The sequence below is a fragment of the Phyllostomus discolor genome, chromosome 2 (assembly GCF_004126475.2).
Source record: "Phyllostomus discolor isolate MPI-MPIP mPhyDis1 chromosome 2, mPhyDis1.pri.v3, whole genome shotgun sequence".
Lineage (NCBI taxonomy): Eukaryota > Metazoa > Chordata > Mammalia > Chiroptera > Phyllostomidae > Phyllostomus > Phyllostomus discolor.
This window is the reverse complement of record NC_040904.2, coordinates 2,251,078-2,268,955: the sequence shown is the minus strand read 5'-3', so window position 1 is coordinate 2,268,955 and position 17,878 is coordinate 2,251,078. Positions and strand designations below refer to the sequence as shown.

At 47.8% G+C, this 17,878-nt stretch overlaps 1 protein-coding gene across 4 annotated transcripts in view; it reads left to right on the top strand.

The window, feature by feature from the left end:
* The window catches only part of CRYZL1 (crystallin zeta like 1), a 32,861-nt gene that overhangs the window by 11,950 nt on the left and 3,033 nt on the right, over positions 1–17,878 (top strand). For all 4 annotated transcript variants that reach the window (XM_028503951.2, XM_036017263.1, XM_036017255.1 and 1 more), the window contains 8 exons: positions 314–386; positions 3,552–3,596; positions 4,696–4,764; positions 11,194–11,327; positions 12,298–12,409; positions 13,993–14,091; positions 15,560–15,681; positions 16,448–16,553. In XM_028503951.2, the coding sequence (XP_028359752.1) occupies positions 314–386; positions 3,552–3,596; positions 4,696–4,764; positions 11,194–11,327; positions 12,298–12,409; positions 13,993–14,091; positions 15,560–15,681; positions 16,448–16,553 (760 nt within the window). The remainder of the gene's footprint in view (positions 1–313; positions 387–3,551; positions 3,597–4,695; positions 4,765–11,193; positions 11,328–12,297; positions 12,410–13,992; positions 14,092–15,559; positions 15,682–16,447; positions 16,554–17,878) is intronic.

Here is a 17,878-nt window from a genome sequence, read left to right as displayed (position 1 = left end):
CCCCCTCGCCCCACCCAAAGGAGTCGCCTGGCAAATTTGGGCCATAATTTCCCTTCATGTTTGGCAGAGCAAAGATGCTAAACAGAGTGTGTTCACGGTGATGTGGATAATCATCCTCACGCTCGGATCCTATGAATCAGTTAGTTCTTCAGCAGGCTCCCCGTTTCTCACTCTGCAGAGAGACTTCCGTTGTCTTTATTCCAAAACTGAATCCTGCTTGCTTTTTCTGTGGTTTCACTTTTTCTCTCGCTCTCTTCTTGTATGAGAAGCCAGGACTTACTTTTGACAGTAAACAGCTCTTGTCATGGTTTAGCTCCTGGCAGAAATGAAGATGGAGAAAGAGTTCTTTCCTGTTGGGAGAGAAATTGCCGGAATTGTGTTGGATGGTAAGTGTTCAGCTGTACAATCTACATGTACTTTCCATGGCAGCTAGCTGGGCGCTGGCACATGAAATCATACACACTTCTTCAAATGCAAAATTTAATGATACAGAAATGTTTTCCTTTTTTAAACTAAAAAGCAAACTAGAACTTAACTGACGTTTTATAATTAAAGAGCTTATTATACTTCAGTAAGTATTTGGGGATTATGTATTTAAAGCTGTGAGTAACCACATTGAATAGAATGACCAATGTTGTCCTTTTTATCACGTTTACAAAGTAGCATAAATTACTTTTGTAAGTTGACTTTAGGGCGAAATTTAGGTAATAGTAATTACATTCACATTAAAACTTTTTTTACTTTTACTTATTTAGAGAGAGGGGGAAGGCGGGAGAAATATCGATTGGTTGCCTCTCATGCACTCCCCGACCAGGAACTGGGCCCACGACCCAGGCCTGTGCCCTGACCAGGAATCAAACCGGTGACCTTTCACCTCACAGGATGATGCTCAATGCTGGTCAGGGTTCACATTACATTTTAAAGTTTAAGTAAAATTGAGCATTTAAAAGTTAAGCAGTTTGCTTATCTAAAAATGGGTTCTGGGGAGAAATAACCTTTATGTAAGATTTTATGATTGCCTTAAATTTAAAAAAAATTGTTTTGTTTAGTAAGTAATGGTGTTAACATGCAGGACAGTAAGCTGATTACTTGAAATAGTAATTTGTTTCTAACTAGTCATATTCACTGCTAATAGGGAGTTTGTGATTAATGGGTATGTGGTTGCTCTTTTTTGCACATGTGAATGAGTGTGTAATACAATGGGTTAGAGACTATTTGAGTTTTGCCTATAATTTTAACCCACAATATATTTGATACTTTCTCAATGTAATCTTCTAACACAGATAAATTATCATTTCATGACCCCTCCTTTCTTCTACTCATAATGTAGGAAAATGAAAGTGAGAATTATAATAGCCAGAAGATGAGTAACCATTTATGTACTCATTTATTCCATATTTAATGAGCGCTCGCTGAGTGCTTGGTATGTGAAGGTAGATAAGATAAACTCCCTGTCCTCGAAGTGGTCACAGTCCGGGAAAAGGCGGGTCCACGCCCGGGGGCGGCCTCCTGAGAGCGCTCTGAGGCCACAGCGGCGCAGGGACCAGGAGCAGGGCGGCGGCCTGGAGTCGGGGGGGGGGGGGGGGGGGGGGGCGTGGGGCCAGAAGGAGGGGACTCGCTCAGCGAGAGCGCGTCGGGGCAAAGGCACAGCAGCAAGTGAAGAGGCGTGTGTGAGAATTGAACAGTAGACGGGATTGCAGAGTTTGGTGGTGCAGGGAAGACCTGTGGCACAGAGAACATTTTGTCCAGAAAATTCTCCTTCAAACATAAAATAGAAGATCAGGGACCAAATATTTTAGGAATGATACCAACACTGATTCCTCTCCCTGCAGCCCACAAACAGTGAGACAGGCAGGTAGGCCCCGGCCAGACGGGAAAGGAGTCCCCCCCCCCCCCACTCGGGTCTTGGGGGAGGCGGTTGGGGCGGCCATGGGAAGGGCAGACTGGGGGCAAACCAGGCGGTAGGTAGGAGGACCCCTGGGGCTGGAGACCAATAGCCAAAAGGCGACGGAGTCCGCAACCTAGGCAGCGGTGGCAAAGGTGCAGAAGACGGATGTGTGCAAGAAACATTAAGGAAGTAAAGTCAGCAGGGCTTAATGATTAACTGGAACTGGGGCATGAAAAGCACGTGAGAGCCAGGAGTGACTTACAGGACTCTGGCTAAGGTATGACTTGGTGCCACCAATTGATAAGGGGAGAGGATTGTGATTAGGAGGAAGACAGGAAGTTTAGATTTAAGTTGGCTGAGCTCCAGGTCCACCAGTGATAACCCACAGGGGCGGGGGCGGGGTGCGTCTAGGAAGCAGCGCTGTGAGTTGAAGCTCGCAGGGTTGTGAGAGACCTGTGCTGGAAGTGTGTGCGTTTGAGGGCTGTCCGCGTGTAGGTTGTGTTTGAAGCGATGGAGTTAATGAACTCACCCTGGGGGTAGCAGAAGTGGAGACACACAGGCATGGCCCGGAGTCCTGGGCATGGCACTGCAGGAGGGACGGTCAAACGGGGAGAGAAGGAAGCCAAGACCCAAGGGTCGGAATGATCCCAGGAGGAGGAGGGCCGGGAGCAGGAGGAACGGAAAAGGTGCGGTGATCCGCAGTCCCCGCCACTGGAGGGCGCTGGCTCGGGAGGGACCCGGAGAAGCAGACGCGACCTGGCGCGAGGCCCTCGTCGGATGGAGACTTGCGCTCCGGGGCTGCGGCGATGCCCAGCCAGCCGGGCCCACCCAGGTGTCCGGCGTCCGCCTGCCGCGATGCCCAGCCAGCCGGGTCCACCCAGGTGTCGGGCGTCCGCCTGCCGCGATGCCCAGCCAGCCGGGTCCACCCAGGTGTCGGGCGTCCGCCTGCCTTCACGGCCTCCGCTGTGTGCCCACAGGTCCAGCTGGGAGCAGGGCACCACCTTGGGTACACCGTGAGGTGAAGTGGGGCGGCACACTAAAATGCCGGACGTAGGGAGCATTCGGGGTCGTTCGGTGTTCTACCCCCCTTTCCTCCTGTAACGATCAGAACAAAAATATTCCAGAGAACTGACTGGCGGTGGAAGGTGTTTCTCCACATGAGCAGAGAAAATGTAGCCGTCGTTTCTATATAGTTTCAAAAGAGTTCTTGGCACCAGTCTGCATTTATTTCCATAATCCCAAATCAAAGGAAGTTTGTATGTGACTTTTACCAGAATTTCCCTTTGTGTGTCTTAAGATTCTGCAACTAAAATAGTGATACAAAGTTGAGCCACACGAAGGGTGGGGAGCAGCATGACTGTAGGAGCTGGGGTGAACTGTTTTCCTCCATTCCTTGGTCCCTGGCTGAACAGAGACGCGGCTTTCTCTGTGCTGTGCTGTCAACAGGCCCGTGGCCCAGGTTTTGTGGAACATTTCATAGAGGGTCCATGTCTGAACTGTGTGCTGTGCAGCAGCCCGTGCAGACCGTCAAAGCGTCCCACAAGTTCTTGGCCTTTTCTCCGAGTTGGTGACTTTTTATAAACCCAAGGATCTTTTTATTTTAATAGTTAAATAAGAATTATGTTTAATAACTCGTCATACTAATTATTACTTTACTCTTTAGTTGGAAGTAAGGTGTCATTCTTTCGACCAGATGATGAAGTAGTTGGTAAGTAATCTATTTTATTATTGTTTCTTCTCTTTTTCCTATACAATTATTAACGTTTCTTATGACGTTGCTGCACACACAAGTACTTTCCTGACTGTTGGAATTGGCTCTCAAAATGTCTATTGACGAAGAGAATTGGGAGTTGGGTCTCAGTGGCAGAACACTTACAACTTTTCAGTGCCTGGCGGCGGAACAGTATCAGAGCTGAAAAGTCCACCGCAGCCACGACCGTGCTCGGCCCCGCCCTCTGCCACCAGGGCCCCACCCTCCCCCAACTGACCCGCGTGGCTCTGCAGGGGCGCCCCGGCGTCTCCGCTGGACCTGTGCGGGACTCCCCCTTCCGCTCTGTTAGAACTGGGGGTGTGCTGGGCGCACTGCGTGTACTGTTTCTGCTAATCCATACTTAATACCACTTTGCATATATGTGTGTGTATATTTATACTTAGATCCTAGACAGTCACACAAACAGATGGAGCCGTACCATTTCTGTGTAGAAATTGTTCGTAAGAAGATATTCATGGAAACATAGAAAATGTTTAACTTTATAAAGGCGTGCTTGAGGCCGTTAAGAATACATCCATAGGAATGTTTTTGTTAGCTTCTTAACGGTATTGCCTTTGACTCGTGTATTTTCTGGAAGAGTTTTTTTTCTGTCTTTGCCCTTTTTATCTGGCCAAAAGGTCAGTGACACTGTATTGCTCCTGGTGCTTCTTGCACGGGACCAAATGTGAAGTCAGCCCAGTTAGGAGACCTCACGGGGAGTGCTCCGAGGCACCTTAGGGACCAGACTGTGGCAGGGACGACTCTCGGGAGGAGCCCAGTGCCCACTCGGCTCTCCGAATCAGCCGTGGGCTTCGCCGTCCCTCCGAGGTGAAGGGAAAGGGAGAGGAGGAGGGACAGACGCACTGGCGGCGTGGCGTTCGTGTCCTCGCCCCCTCACGCTTCCGACGTCCTGCTCTCCCTGCTCAGTCCTTACAGGAGCCCCCCCCCCCCCCGCCCCAAAATCCCACTGCACGGAACTCAGACCCTACGTACTCCTGAGTGCTGAGCTCATTCAGGTGGGGGTGGTTTCCCTAACGTGTCCTGTTGTGACTTTCAGGGATCTTACCCCTGGACTCTGAAGACCCCGGGCTCTGTGAGGCGGTCCGCGTGCACGAGCACTACTTGGGTACGTAGTCCCGGAGCTGGGGGGGTGCCTGGGCTGGTGTGCGCTGGGCGGCCCACCGTGACCACTCCGGGCCAGCCGAGGGCGCGCGGGGCCCTGACTGCTGGCTGCTCCTGCGACCCCCACTGGCTCGTGCCTCGGTGTCGTGGAATCCGCATGCGCAGTACAGCACGTCCGCGCACACGGTGCGGAGACCTTGCGGTCTCCTCGCATGGCTCCCGGTGAGAGGTTTGAAAAGCGGTTTCTCTCCCCAAAATTATATCCCTAATTAGAATTTTTAAATTTCTTATTCTTGGTTATTAATTGAAATTGGAAAAGTTAATTTAAATTTTTTTAAATTAAAAAATCTAGATAGTCCACGTAGAGTCTGAGACAGCAAAGAATCAAGGACACTTGTCTTTGGCTTCTGTCGCTAATATCTTCTGACAGGTATTCGGTTTCACTGAAGTGTTGTTTTTTAATTTTTCTTATAGCAGTTTACTTGATTATTAAATCAAAATAAATACAAATACACACGCACTTAGTGGGGCCACAGTGAAGAGGCGCTGCACTTCCTCAGGGACCAGGGGAAGGCACGTTAAAACCACTTAGAACTGTCACTGTGCGTCCACAAGGGGACGCATTTACAGAGGCTGACCATTGCAAGGGTCGGCAAGGACGTGGACCCGCCGGACTCCCTACGTGCCGGGAGTGTAAGCTGGTACAAATGCATTAGAAGATAACTGTGCACGATCCAATACAGGTAATAATGCATACCCAGAGCTTCTACCTCTACCGGAGGTTTTGTGCCTCACGGAAACTCAATGTACAGCAGTGGACGCGCACAGGAGCTCATAATAGCTTCGTCTGTGATTGCAAACTCAAACTGGGAACAGCCCACATGTTTCTCACCAGGAAAATGGGTAACCAAAGACATTCCCAGATAGTAATTCAGGTCAGCAGGGAAAATGCATCAATAAAGTAATATAGAGATGGATGAATCTCACAAATTCAGGGTAGGCAAAAGTAGGTTTACAGTTGTTCATATGAAAAAATAGGCCCTGGCTGCCGTAGCTCAGTGGATTGAGCGCGGGCTGCGAACCAAAGTGTCGCAGGTTCAATTCACAGCCAGGGCACATGCCTGGGTTGCAGGCCATGACCCCCAGCAACCGCACATTGATGTTTCTCTCTGTCTCTCTATCTCCCTCCCTTCCCTCTCTAAAAATAAATAAATAAAATCTTAAAAAAAAAAAAGACTTTGGGTTAAAAAAAACATTAAAAACCCAGAAATACAGCTATAAAAAATAGTACAATAATTATCAAATAATACAAGAATAAATTCAGTATTTGCATATTCACAATTGTAAATCTACTTTTTCCCCACCCTGTATCAAATGACGAAAGCAAGAATACAAACAGTGTGATACCATTTATTTCTATAGAATTCAAAAAGATAACAAAGTTACGTATAGCTTATTTAAGGATATAAAGAAAACGCAGGAATGAGACACCAGGGGAGGTCCCCGGTGTGGACAGAGGTGGAGGACGCGGCCAGAGCAGAGCGCCGGCTCACGGTGGCCTGCCAGCCACCTGCTCCTTCCTGTGCTCGGGTGCGCGGGCGTCTTTCACCTTCTCTAGAGGCCGACAGATGCTGTTTTGTTTTCTTGAACTCTTGCATTAAAATTGTTCCCAAGTTTTTTCATAAATGATAGAACCCCTAATAAGACCTTGGGGGGACAGAAGGCCAGTTTGTTTGGATTTTGGACCATTAAAAACAATAAATTTATATACATTTGCACCCATACGAACTTGAATGGGGTAGCAAATCTTTGGCATTTCATTTCTGAAGTTGTAAATTGTAAGTAATTTATATTTAAGTCTATGATATTTACCATACCATTAACTATAAAATTTCCAAGTAATACCATGTTTTATTAAAAATTAATTTCAAAATGTAGTTTTCCAAAAATCTGAGGCCTGTGCTTACTTATACGTATTTTAAGACTAGATTTTGGAGCCGAGTATGTGTCTTCCTTTAAAAGATAAAGAGCAACGCTGGCTGGTGTGGCTCAGTGGATTGAGGGCCGGCCTGTGACCACAGGGTCACCAGTTCAATTCCCAGTCAGGGCACATGCCTGAATTGCGGGCCAGGTCTTCAGTAGGGGACGTGTGAGAGGCAACCACACATTGATGTTTCTCTCCCTCTCTTTCTCCTTACCTTCCCCTCTCTAAAAATAAATAAATAAAATCTTTTTTTAAAAAAGAAGGAAAGATAAAGCTCGCTTTTCGACACCATGCAGTAAGTCTCTGCTCCCTTGCTGTTTTAAAATTATTCAATTTTAAAATTGAGGACCAACTCTGGACCCTTTATGGGAAGTTGTACAACTTCTTTTTTCCCCTCACCTGAGGACATTTTTTCATTGCTTTTAAAGAGAAAGGAGGGGAGGGACAAACATCAGTGTGAGAGATCAGTTGCATCCCATATGTACCCAGACTGGGGATCAAACCCACAACCGAGGTAATGTGCCCTGACCAGGCGTCAAACCCACCACCTTTCAGTTCCTCGCTGACACTCCAGCCACCTGAGCCACGCTGGCCAGGGCAAACTGTACAGTTCTGACCCCAGAATTTCTCTGTGCCCTTGTTGCCCCTGTTCTTTTGAGAACCTTGTGAAAATACGGAGTCAACTAAAACCCGTAGTTTGGATTCCCGGGCTCAAATCTGGGCTAAGTCCCCTGAATTGAATTGCTATAGAAGGTTATGTATTGAAGAAACAAGCACAAAAGGCCCATTTCTGTGGGCACTGCTGAGCACTGGAGTTAGGGACTGGGCCAGAAGGAGCCACGCAAGTGAGAAAGAAGTTTTCTAGCTCTAAACTGAAGCCGAGATAAGCAGACCACACAAATGGCCTTTATTTTCCGACAAATTGAGGTGACCGTAGTCCAAAATCACATGGACACATACAGAGAACATAATTCCAGATATTACTTGAAAAAGAAAATACAGTAATATCTCTTTAAAAGAAGTACGTTAAGAATGACTAGTAATTCCCAGCCAGGGTACATGCCTGGGTTGCAGGCTGCAACCCCCAGCAACCACACATTGATGTTTCTCTCTCCCCTTCCCTTCCCTCTCTAAAAATAAATAAATAAAATTTTAAAAAAAGAAATTAAACATCATATTAAAAAAAAAAAGAATGACTAGTAATTGTGTGGGACCTTTAGGCAAGACCCTGGATGCGGTCACCCCGTCCATCCATGAGCCAGGGCGCCAGACTAGGTGCCCGGCTGCAGCTCGGGCATTTCGTGAGAGGGAAGGAAGTTCAGTTCTCCCCTGAAGGTCTGCGGGGGCAACCTGCAGCACACCACACTCTGTTTTCGTCCCTGGGGATTCCTTGGTGACCCCTCTAACGAGAGCTCGGCAGCACTCAGTCACCTTCCGGGAAGCCTGTTGTCTCCCCAAATAACTGAGTTCCTGACAACCCCCACCCCCCACCACCACCACCAAACTGTCCTGCCAATCCTGTTAGAGCACAGAAAGGGTGCAATGCAGGATGAAGAAGTTGAGTGATTCTTCCAGCTCCTTGATGCTTTCAGTTCTAAAGCCATTCTGTCAAACATAAAAGTAATTCTGTTTCTTATTCAAAATTTGACATGCATTCCAGCATTGTTCCTTTGGACTAAAGTGGAAAGAACTGAAACGATCTTTCTCAGGTTCTGATTCACTGTTGTTATCAGTCCATACACGGCTCTCTGTGTATACTTATCATCTTATATTCTTGCATTATTATTATAAAAACTAATATATTCTTCATTCATTTTTATAACATAATAAACACTTGCAAACCACATAACACAAAAGCGTGGATTTTGACATTAAACCACATGTAACAATGCAATTTCATAACCCTTGTGATCTTTAATGTAGTGGTTTGGGGTATTTAAATATTTTATTTATCTTTTTTTTTTTTTGGAGAAAGGGGAGGTGAGGGAGAAAGAGAGGGAGAGAAACCTCCATGTGTGGTTGCCTCTCATGTGCCCCCTATTGGGGACCTGGTCTGCAACCCAGGCACGTGCCCTGACTGGGAATCGAACTGGTGATCCTTTGGTTTGCAGGCCAGCGCTCAATCTGCTGAGCCACACTGGCCAGGGCTTAAATGTAGTTTTATTACTGTTAGCACTTTTTAAGGACCACCTGTTTGATTTTTTTAATAAAAATACATGTAGTCACAACTCTGGTTATGGAACATGTTCTCCAAAAACTCCACATAAGTAAATTGTATGTAAATTGCGCATATACTCTCGGGGAAGATGTGCTTTAGAGTCAGACACTCAAACTAATTAGCTGCATGTCCTCAGACAAATTAATTACAGTCATGTGCCACTTAACCTTAGGGACGCATTCTGATAAATGAGTCATCAGGTGAGTTTGTGGCATGTGAATGTCGTGGAAGCTCTTACACAAACCTGGATGGCACAGCCCGCTACCCGCCGGGGCCCTGCAGGCAGCCTGTTGCTCCGGAGCATGCGCAGCAGCATTGTCTGTAGCTGCCCAAAGCCTGCACAGCCCGTGACTGTACAGAACAACACGGGAGCGGCTCAGGCACAAGAGCACACGATGCCGCCCAGGGGCGCAGTGAACGCCACGTGTGTGCGGCTCGGCCTGCTGCTCACAGCACACCTGTTTCATAAGCAGGAAGAGCCCACTCTGAAATAACAATAAAAATGTAGCAAATCACACACCAGGAGCAGAGACGTTTGTCTTCAGTGTCGTGCTGCACATAACTGTGTGCGCTGGCCATGCAGGAAGTTCTTCCACACCAGCCTCACCGCAAACAGGGGAGTCCCGGGTGTTGGGGGACATCGGGACGGCTCTGCGGTCACGGGGCGATGGGAAGTTTCCAACTCCGTCATAATATTATGGGGTTATCAGTGACCCCGCCGTCACCTGTGTGATCCACTGTTAGGCAGCGCATGACTGTGTCCTGCTCAGTGTTTTCCCGTTACTGCCCTGATGGTCTGTTTTCAACTTTATGCTTGGATGCTCGGCTTCCCCACTAGATGGCGCTAGGGAGTTGGTAAAATCCGGGCTCAGCTGTGCTCCATCACCTGAGTCCTTGCCATTAGAGGAAAAACATCGGAAAGAGCTCGTAAAGACTGTGAAAAGTGTTACAGAACTGACTCTAAATTGAGTCCGCAAGGATTTCTTGTGCCGTGAAAAGACCACATTCGGTGTACGACATAGAAACAAAACAAGTTAAATAATCGAGCATAAGAGGCGCTGATGGTCAGATGGAGAGACCTCTTTAGGCCGCTGGAGGAGCCTGCCCTTTGTTCCAAGTGCCATGGGCAGGCACCGGTGACTGAGGCAGAGGAGTGTGCGGGCGTCGTTTGTGTTTTTAAGAGATCATTCTGACACTTCTCTATTTTTCAAAGACACTGTTTAAAAAATTAAAAAGGAAAACCAAAAAGTTGAAAATAATATTTGTAACACGTGAACAAGCACATAATTCACTTAGAATATGTACAGAATTCCTGTACTCGATAAGAAAGCACTATGGGAAAATGGGTAAAACATCTGAACAGTCGCCTCACAAAAGGAATTCCAGGCGGCCAAGAAACAGACAGGTGCTGGACTCCGTCAGCAGCGAGGGAAAGCCAGTTGGCATCTCAGTGAGAAACCGTCCCGCCCCACTCGCTGGGCAAGGGTGTGTAACAATACCCAGGACTGACGAGGACGTCGAAAGCATCGAGCGCTCGTGCACCCCGGGGGAGACGGATTTTACGCGGCACTTTGGGCACGTGCAGTGAAGCGGACGGTGATGCCCTGGGACCTGAGGCCTCCGTTCCCAGTAAACGTCCTAGAGAAAACGTGTGCGCCGTGTGACACTGTTTTCTGCAAGAACATTCTGAGCGGCACTATGTGTAACTGGAAACCACACAGATGTCCCCCGACTGGGGAACAGCAGCCATAGGCAGGTGTTTTCGCTTAGTGGAATGCCACGAAACAAGGATGACATGCCGCACGCGCAAAAAAGGGTGTCTCAAAAACCATGCAGGGCACAGAGAGTAAGACGCAAAAGAATGCATACAGGTGTGACTCCATTTAGTTCAACAACAGGCAAAACTGAATTATTGTTTAGGGATGAAGGCTTGAGTACTAAACTATTGGGAGCAAATGAGAAGTTACATTACAATGGTGGTGGCCTGTGATGTCAATTACAACTCGATTTTTTTTTAAAAAAAGGAACGGTGACGACCTCCAGGGAGAGAGACGAGGTTGTTAGGGTGAGTGGGTTGTGCGTGGGCACGAATGGAGGCGGGGAACCCTGTCGCAGGAGTAGAGGCTGGGAACCGGTCCCGGAGTGGGTGTGGCAGAGGGGACTGGACAGATCCAGGAGGCAAGACCAGCGGGACTTGCTAACGGATTGTTCCCTGTTGTTCTTTGTGACAGTTCACAAGCCAGAAAAAGTCTCGTGGACGGAAGCCGCTGGAACCGTTCGGGACGGAGTGCGAGCCTACACAGCTCTGCATTACCTTTCTCCTCTCTCTGCAGGGAAGGCCGTGCTGATAATGGACGGAGCAAGTGTAGGTACTGATAGTTTTGTTTGGAAACAGCAAAGCGCAGTAAACTTGGGGAGCAGGCATCCACTCACTAACATAAGTTTTTGCCCGTAGCTTATTCTGTTTTTTTTTTTCTTTACCAAACTTCTCTTTTGTTGAAACAAGCAGCTTTCATCGATGAGAGAGTCGAGTTAGACTCAGTGTGTTCAGTCTCTTCCCGCTGAGCCCGCCGGTGCCTCGGAAGAGCACTGTCGCCATGCCCGCGGCACGAGGCCTGCCACGGCTCCTGCAGGCTTTATAGCTGTCCCCCAGGACTCCCACCAGTTTCTCGTCCTGTCTCTCCCACGGACGCAAATGTGGCGTGGCATTTGTCGGTGGACTGCACAACGTCACAGATGTGCTCACTTAAACGTTCTACATGTATTATCAAAAGACATTGACACTAAGGGCAAATAGAAATATAACCTAAAAATGTTAAAGAACCTGGAGTGAATTTATGGTTGTATTTTCTTTGTGGCCGTTGATGAAAATGCTATCCTTGAAAAAAGGCAGAACTGCCCTGAGCAGCGGGCTCAGCCCACCGGGCCACCGGAGACAGCACGGAGCTTTCCAGGAGCCTCGGCCGGCCAGGCGTGGCAGCTGGACGCGCACACGCGCTGCCCAGTGAGCTGGGGGCGTGGTGGCGACGAGGCCCTGCCGGGCCCGTCGTTCTCGCTCCGGGGCCGTGTTTTTCAGCTCAGCCCTGCGTCCTTGCAGGTACGTGCTCCGTCCCGCTTGGTCCAGCTGGGCGAGAGCGGGTGGCACCCCTTCAGAGGAAAAGTCAATCCAGTGTTTCATCCTATAAAACTTTGCCACGTTTCTTTCCTTCTTCTATCAGATAACGTTTAAAAATACAGTGACGCAGCACGGAAGTATCACACTTGACTAAACCACCTGTGTAATGAGGTGATGCGGCCTCTGCCCCGTCTGTAACCCTGCTGTGTTTCCTCCACAGACGCTCGGTACGATCGCCATTCAGTTAGCGCTCCACCGCGGAGCCAAAGTGATCTCGACGGCCAGCAGCCTGGAAGACAAGCAGCACCTTGAGAGACTCCGGCCTCCCCTAGGTGGGCAGTGGGGCTCCTCACAGGCTTGAAAAGAACGCTTTGAAGGTGTAGCACCTTGAGAATTGTGCTTATAAAACAAAGCACAAAATCCCAAGTGAAAGTCGCTTTTAAAATGCACTTAGCATCTATGCTAAGTTTACTTAAATGATATTTTTAATTAGAAGTTTCGTTTTTTAAAACTTCATCTTTCAATGTCTTTTCTTCTTTGCCCCATTGTTATCAACTTAGCCAAGTTTGAATGAGGTGCACCCTGAAACAATTTAGGAAAACCTGGTGCTGCTCCAGTTCTCATCCATGTATCGATACACGTTTGCCTCACTTTGTATGTGTCTCACCCCGTGACCTGCCTGCAAAGTTGCCTGGTCCTGGTGCCGGCAGGAAGGGAGCCGAGGCCCCTCCACAGAAGCCGGGCTCAGGGCCCGTCTCTGATGCACGGGACGGGGCGCAGGCGCCCTTAAGAAGACTGACTGTGTCTGGACAGCAACAAGCAGAGAAAAAACAGGTTGAAAAGGAAGGGAAAAGGCTAGGAGTGGAATGGAATAGAGTGGAGTTACAGAATTAACATCGAGTTTAACAGATGAGAAGAGGGTGAGCGGAGTGTCACGGGCGGGCAGGCGGGCAGCCGCTAAGCAGTGCTTGTGAGGCGTTAATATGGGCGGTGTCACTGTGGGTCCTTAACCCTGCGGTAACCGGGGCACTTAGGCAGTTCGCCCGAGGACTGCATCTAGACAAGGGCTGGCGCCGGGCTTGAACCCCGGCCTGCCCAGCATTGCAGCTCCCACTGTGCCCATTGTTAGGTTATGCTTCTGGCAGAGATAACCGAGAAATGGGAGGGAGGTTAAGGCAGGGGCTGGAGAAGGAGGAGACCAGGAAGAAAAAGGAAAAAGATTAAAAATAGGGAAGAAAACACGAATGGTATTATTAAACATAACTTCATTCGCCAGTTTCAATTCTGAGAGTTTTAATTCTCTCATTGGCTTGTTCTATTAATATAATATTTTAACCAATTAGTTTAATTTCCATTCATGGCACTAAAAACAATTTTAAAACGCTTTTTTCCCTTACTTCTTTGTTTTGGGGAGCAGCTAGGGGAGGTGCGGGGGATTTCTATGACCAAGAAAGGATCAAACAGCCTCAAAGAGAGAAATACCACATTGCACAAATATATTTTTGTACTTTTTAGCGCTAAACTCGATTAAATCTGAACACACTTTAGAACCATCAGTGTTCCAGTCCTCGTCCTAACCTGCGTGCCACCCGAGGTGTACAGAGCCCGGTCCTGGCAGCGCGGCCGTGGCCGCAGAGAGCCGGCTCCTGTGTGAGCGGACCGGCCTCGGGACTCCCTGCCGCCAGATGCGGGCGCGCTTTCTTTTATTGCGTCCACGGTCAGAACCGGTCCCTGCCTCTGAACTGATCCTTACCGGCATCGGGTTGGACGGAAAACAGTATAGTTTGGATTCAGTAAGTGTTTGAACCACTTACCTCATTTCAGAAGAGATACTTGCTTTTCCTTTTCCTCTTGAGTGTGTCCGCGCTGACTGTGCAGCGAGCGGCACAGCTGTCTGACGCCCTGTCCTTCACAGCCCGGGTGGTCGATGTGTCGCATGGGAGCGCCCGTGTGGCCGAGAGCTGCTTGGAAGAGACAGGGGGCCTGGGAGTGGACATTGTCCTAGATGCTGGAGGTAGGTCCTTGACCGGATCAGTAGTCTGTGTGATGCTGGCGTGAGGACTGAATCTTAGAAATAATATAAATCCTGTGTGTGTGTGTGTGTGTGTGTGTGTCTGGGGGTGTATATATATATATATTAGATGGACAAAAGTAGGTTTATAGAAGAAAATAACACAAATTAATACAGTAATCAGTAAAGAAACAATAATACAAAAATAAACTGTGCGTTTTGAATATTCACAACTGTAAACCTACTTTTGCCCACCCCTGTATATATCTGGGACATAATTTTTGACATATTAAGTTGATGTTATTCATGTTTAGGGTTTTTTTTTAACTTTTATATTTAAGCTGGCACTTCCTCATTTTAACTCTTTGCCAACTCTGTCTGGAATGGAAGACACGCTGCCTTTTAAAATCCAGGCACTAGAGTGCAAGAGTCCCTACAGGAGTCCAGACATGCTCTCCTCCACGCTCCGGCGTGACGCACGGTCATTCACGGCTCATTCACGGCTGGACCGGTTCTTCCTCAGTCAGTTTCGCTACGTACCGCCCTCTACTGGGCGGTGGGCTCCTGCAGTCTCCATTGGAAAACACACAGATTTCTGTTCTGTTTGCGCCCCCCTTGAGCCCCGGGAGTGTCGCAGGTGTCTGTGTAACGCCTGAGCTGCACACACAGGGGGTGCCGTCTCACCTCAGGGAAGGCGTCCCGCCCTGCGAAGGCCCTCCGTCCGCACTTCCTTAGAGCTCGCCCCCTATGCCGGGGGTCCCAGGTGACTGCAGCTGCAAGTGCCCGCCGTGTTTCGGGATCTGAAATTAACCCACGGCCGTGCACCTCATTAACTTTCCAAGGGGACATTTCGATAATTATGTCAGAGTATGACTCTCTTGAGTCTGTCAGTTCCTTAATCAGAAGTCGGCTTTTCCCAAAGTGCTAAGCAGCTGCTGTTAAGGTTAAAACTAGCAGACTTAACTGTATGTCGTGTTACCTTGACTGGCTGTCAAGTGAAAACAGACTTTCTCTCTTCAGTTATTTCACTTACAACTACATCTGGAATACACTTTATGACCAGTTTTAATGCAAAAAGTGCATTTTACGGTGTCTGAATACCCTGGGTTGACTTTTTCTAAGGAAAATGCTCTCTCGTCCCTACATTAAAAGTAAAGAGCCCTGGGTGGGTGGCTTAGTTGGCTGGAACATCATCCCACACACAAAAGGTTGTGGGTTCAATCCCAGTCTGGGCACGAGCCCGGGTTGCGGGTTGCGCCCCCAGTCGGGGTGCACACAGAAGGCAACCAGGCGGTGTGTCTTTCCACATCAGTGTTTCTCTCTCTCTCCCCACCACACTCCCGCATCTTTACAGTCAATAAATATGTCCTCAAGTGAGGATTTAAAAAAGTAAAGAGAACTCCTTGGAAGAATAAAGTTTCGTCAGATGACTAAAATATTATCTCTTCTCTCTTAACCATTCCCCTGCAAGTGAGATTGTACAGGGAAGAGGATGAACCCCCCGGGAAGTCACAGCTGCTGCCACACAAGCACGACATCCTCACCCTGCTCGGGGTCGGAGGCCGCTGGGTAACGACGGAGGAGAACCTGCAGGTATCAGTGGGAACCGCAAAGCGTCACCTACCACCAAAAGGACACAATTAACGAAGAATAATGCCTAAGTCTTTTGAAGAAAGATGGGGCTAACTTAGCATAAATTCTGAATCATACCCTATTTTTAAAGAAATGTAGCTTTTTTAACTTTAGCTACATGTTAGCCAAAATGTTGAAAGAGTGCCTAGTAGAGAGGTTCATTTAACTTTTATTTGGTGGTTGGATGTAGTCACTTCTGAATTTAACAGTATTTCGAATCGGATTTTTGTCTTAGTAACAAATATTGACATGCACTTAGCAAAATATTTCTATATAAAATCATCGCAATTTCTTAATTATTCAAATTGGAATATACTATATATGTGTATAAACAGACTGTCTCCCAAAATTACATTTCCTAACACAATTGAAATTGCATGTTTGTATCATGGTTGATACGCCAACACTGTAATTCGCACATACCAGTCTTCACGATTTCCCGACACCCTCATGAAAATGACTGGTGAGCAGCAGCCAGCAATCGCTCTCTGATGTGCACACATGTGCACACGCACACTGCCACTCTAGCGTTGGGATTCTAGTGTGGCCTTGCATCTGACCTTGCCAGTTCATCATTTGGGACAGTGAAATGCAAAAGAAACCATGGTTCCCATATTGGTGTTAATGTTCGTGTGCTGATTGTTTGTGACTTGGGCATCATGTGACTAGTGTAGAAGTCTTTCTCTGTCAAACTTGGCCTTGACCAGTCTTTGTGCTTCTGTCCAAGCTGGACCCTCCCGACTGTCACTGCCTTTTCCTCAAGGGAGCAACAGTGGCTTTCCTAAATGACGACGTGTGGAACCTGTCAAACGTACAACAAGGAAAATACCTTTATATCCTTTTTTTCTAATGGCTTGTGTGTCTGGCTTGAAATTTACCTGGAATTTTATCAATAAATTATTTTTTTAAGATTTTATTTTTTCATTTTTAGAGGGGAAGGAAGGGAGAAAGAGAGGGAGAGAAACATCGATGTGTGTTCCTTCTTACACATCCCTTACTGGGGACCTGATCTGCAACCCAGGCATGTGCCCTGACTGGGAATCGAACCGGCGACCCTTTGGTTTGCAGGCCTGAATAAATTCTTTAGTAATGGTAATAGTAAATAATAGCAGCTAACTGTCACCGATCATGCCAAACAGTGCTCCAAGTGCTCGGCAGGCGGTCATTTACTCACACATTCAAACTGCCCCGTGAGGTGCAGGCATATAGGCATAGCCACTGCCATCCCTGTTTCACAGGCGGAGGGACTGATGTGCAGAAGGGCGCGGGAGCAAGCGGCAGGACAGGAACCTCACCCAGCAGTCCCACGTCATTCTGGATGGGAGGTCGATCCTAAGTTACTGGAACATCTTGTCCTGTTTTTGACCTGCATCACAGAAACTCTGTGTCACCTTGAGCAGCTGCATCCTTGCTCCTGGGATGGCACCACTGTGCAAAACCTTCCTGAACATGCATCCCAGTTAAGGAGATTGTGGGGCGCTTTTAAGATGATCAGTGCTAGGAATTCTTCATGAGATGAAGACGAGTTTGATTTTTTTATTTATTTTGTTTAAGATTGTATTCATTTAGGCAGAGGGGAAGGGAAGGAGAAAGAGAGGAAAAGAAACATGTGCAAGACTGATAGGCTGCCTCTCACACACCCGCTACTGGGGACCCGGCTGGCAACCCAAGCGTGTGCCCTGACTAGAAATCAGACCTGCAGCCTTCCAGTTGACAGGCCGGCGCTCAATCCATTGAGCCACAGCAGCTAAGGCAAGTTCGGTTTCTTTAATTGGAAGTTACTTGGAGACAAATCTGGTGAAGGCAGGCAAAACATTCTAGTTTTGGTAAAAGTAATGAAAAGTTTTCTTGAGAATATGAAAGCAGTTCCAAAAGAAAGGTCCAAACCTCTTTAGAGCAAGGTCTACTTACAAATAATCCTTCTATTTCTAAGAAGATGGTCCTAAGACCAGCTGCACTTGGTAAAATTATTAACAAATTGGCCCTGGCTGGTGTGGCTCAATGGATTGAGCACTGGCCTGTGAACCAAAGGGTCACTGGTTCAATCCCCAGTCAGGACACATGCCTGGGCTGCGGGCCAGGTCCCCAGTAGGGGGCATGTGAGAGGCAACCACACATGGATGTTTCAGTTTCTTTCTCTTTCCCTTCCCCTCTCTCT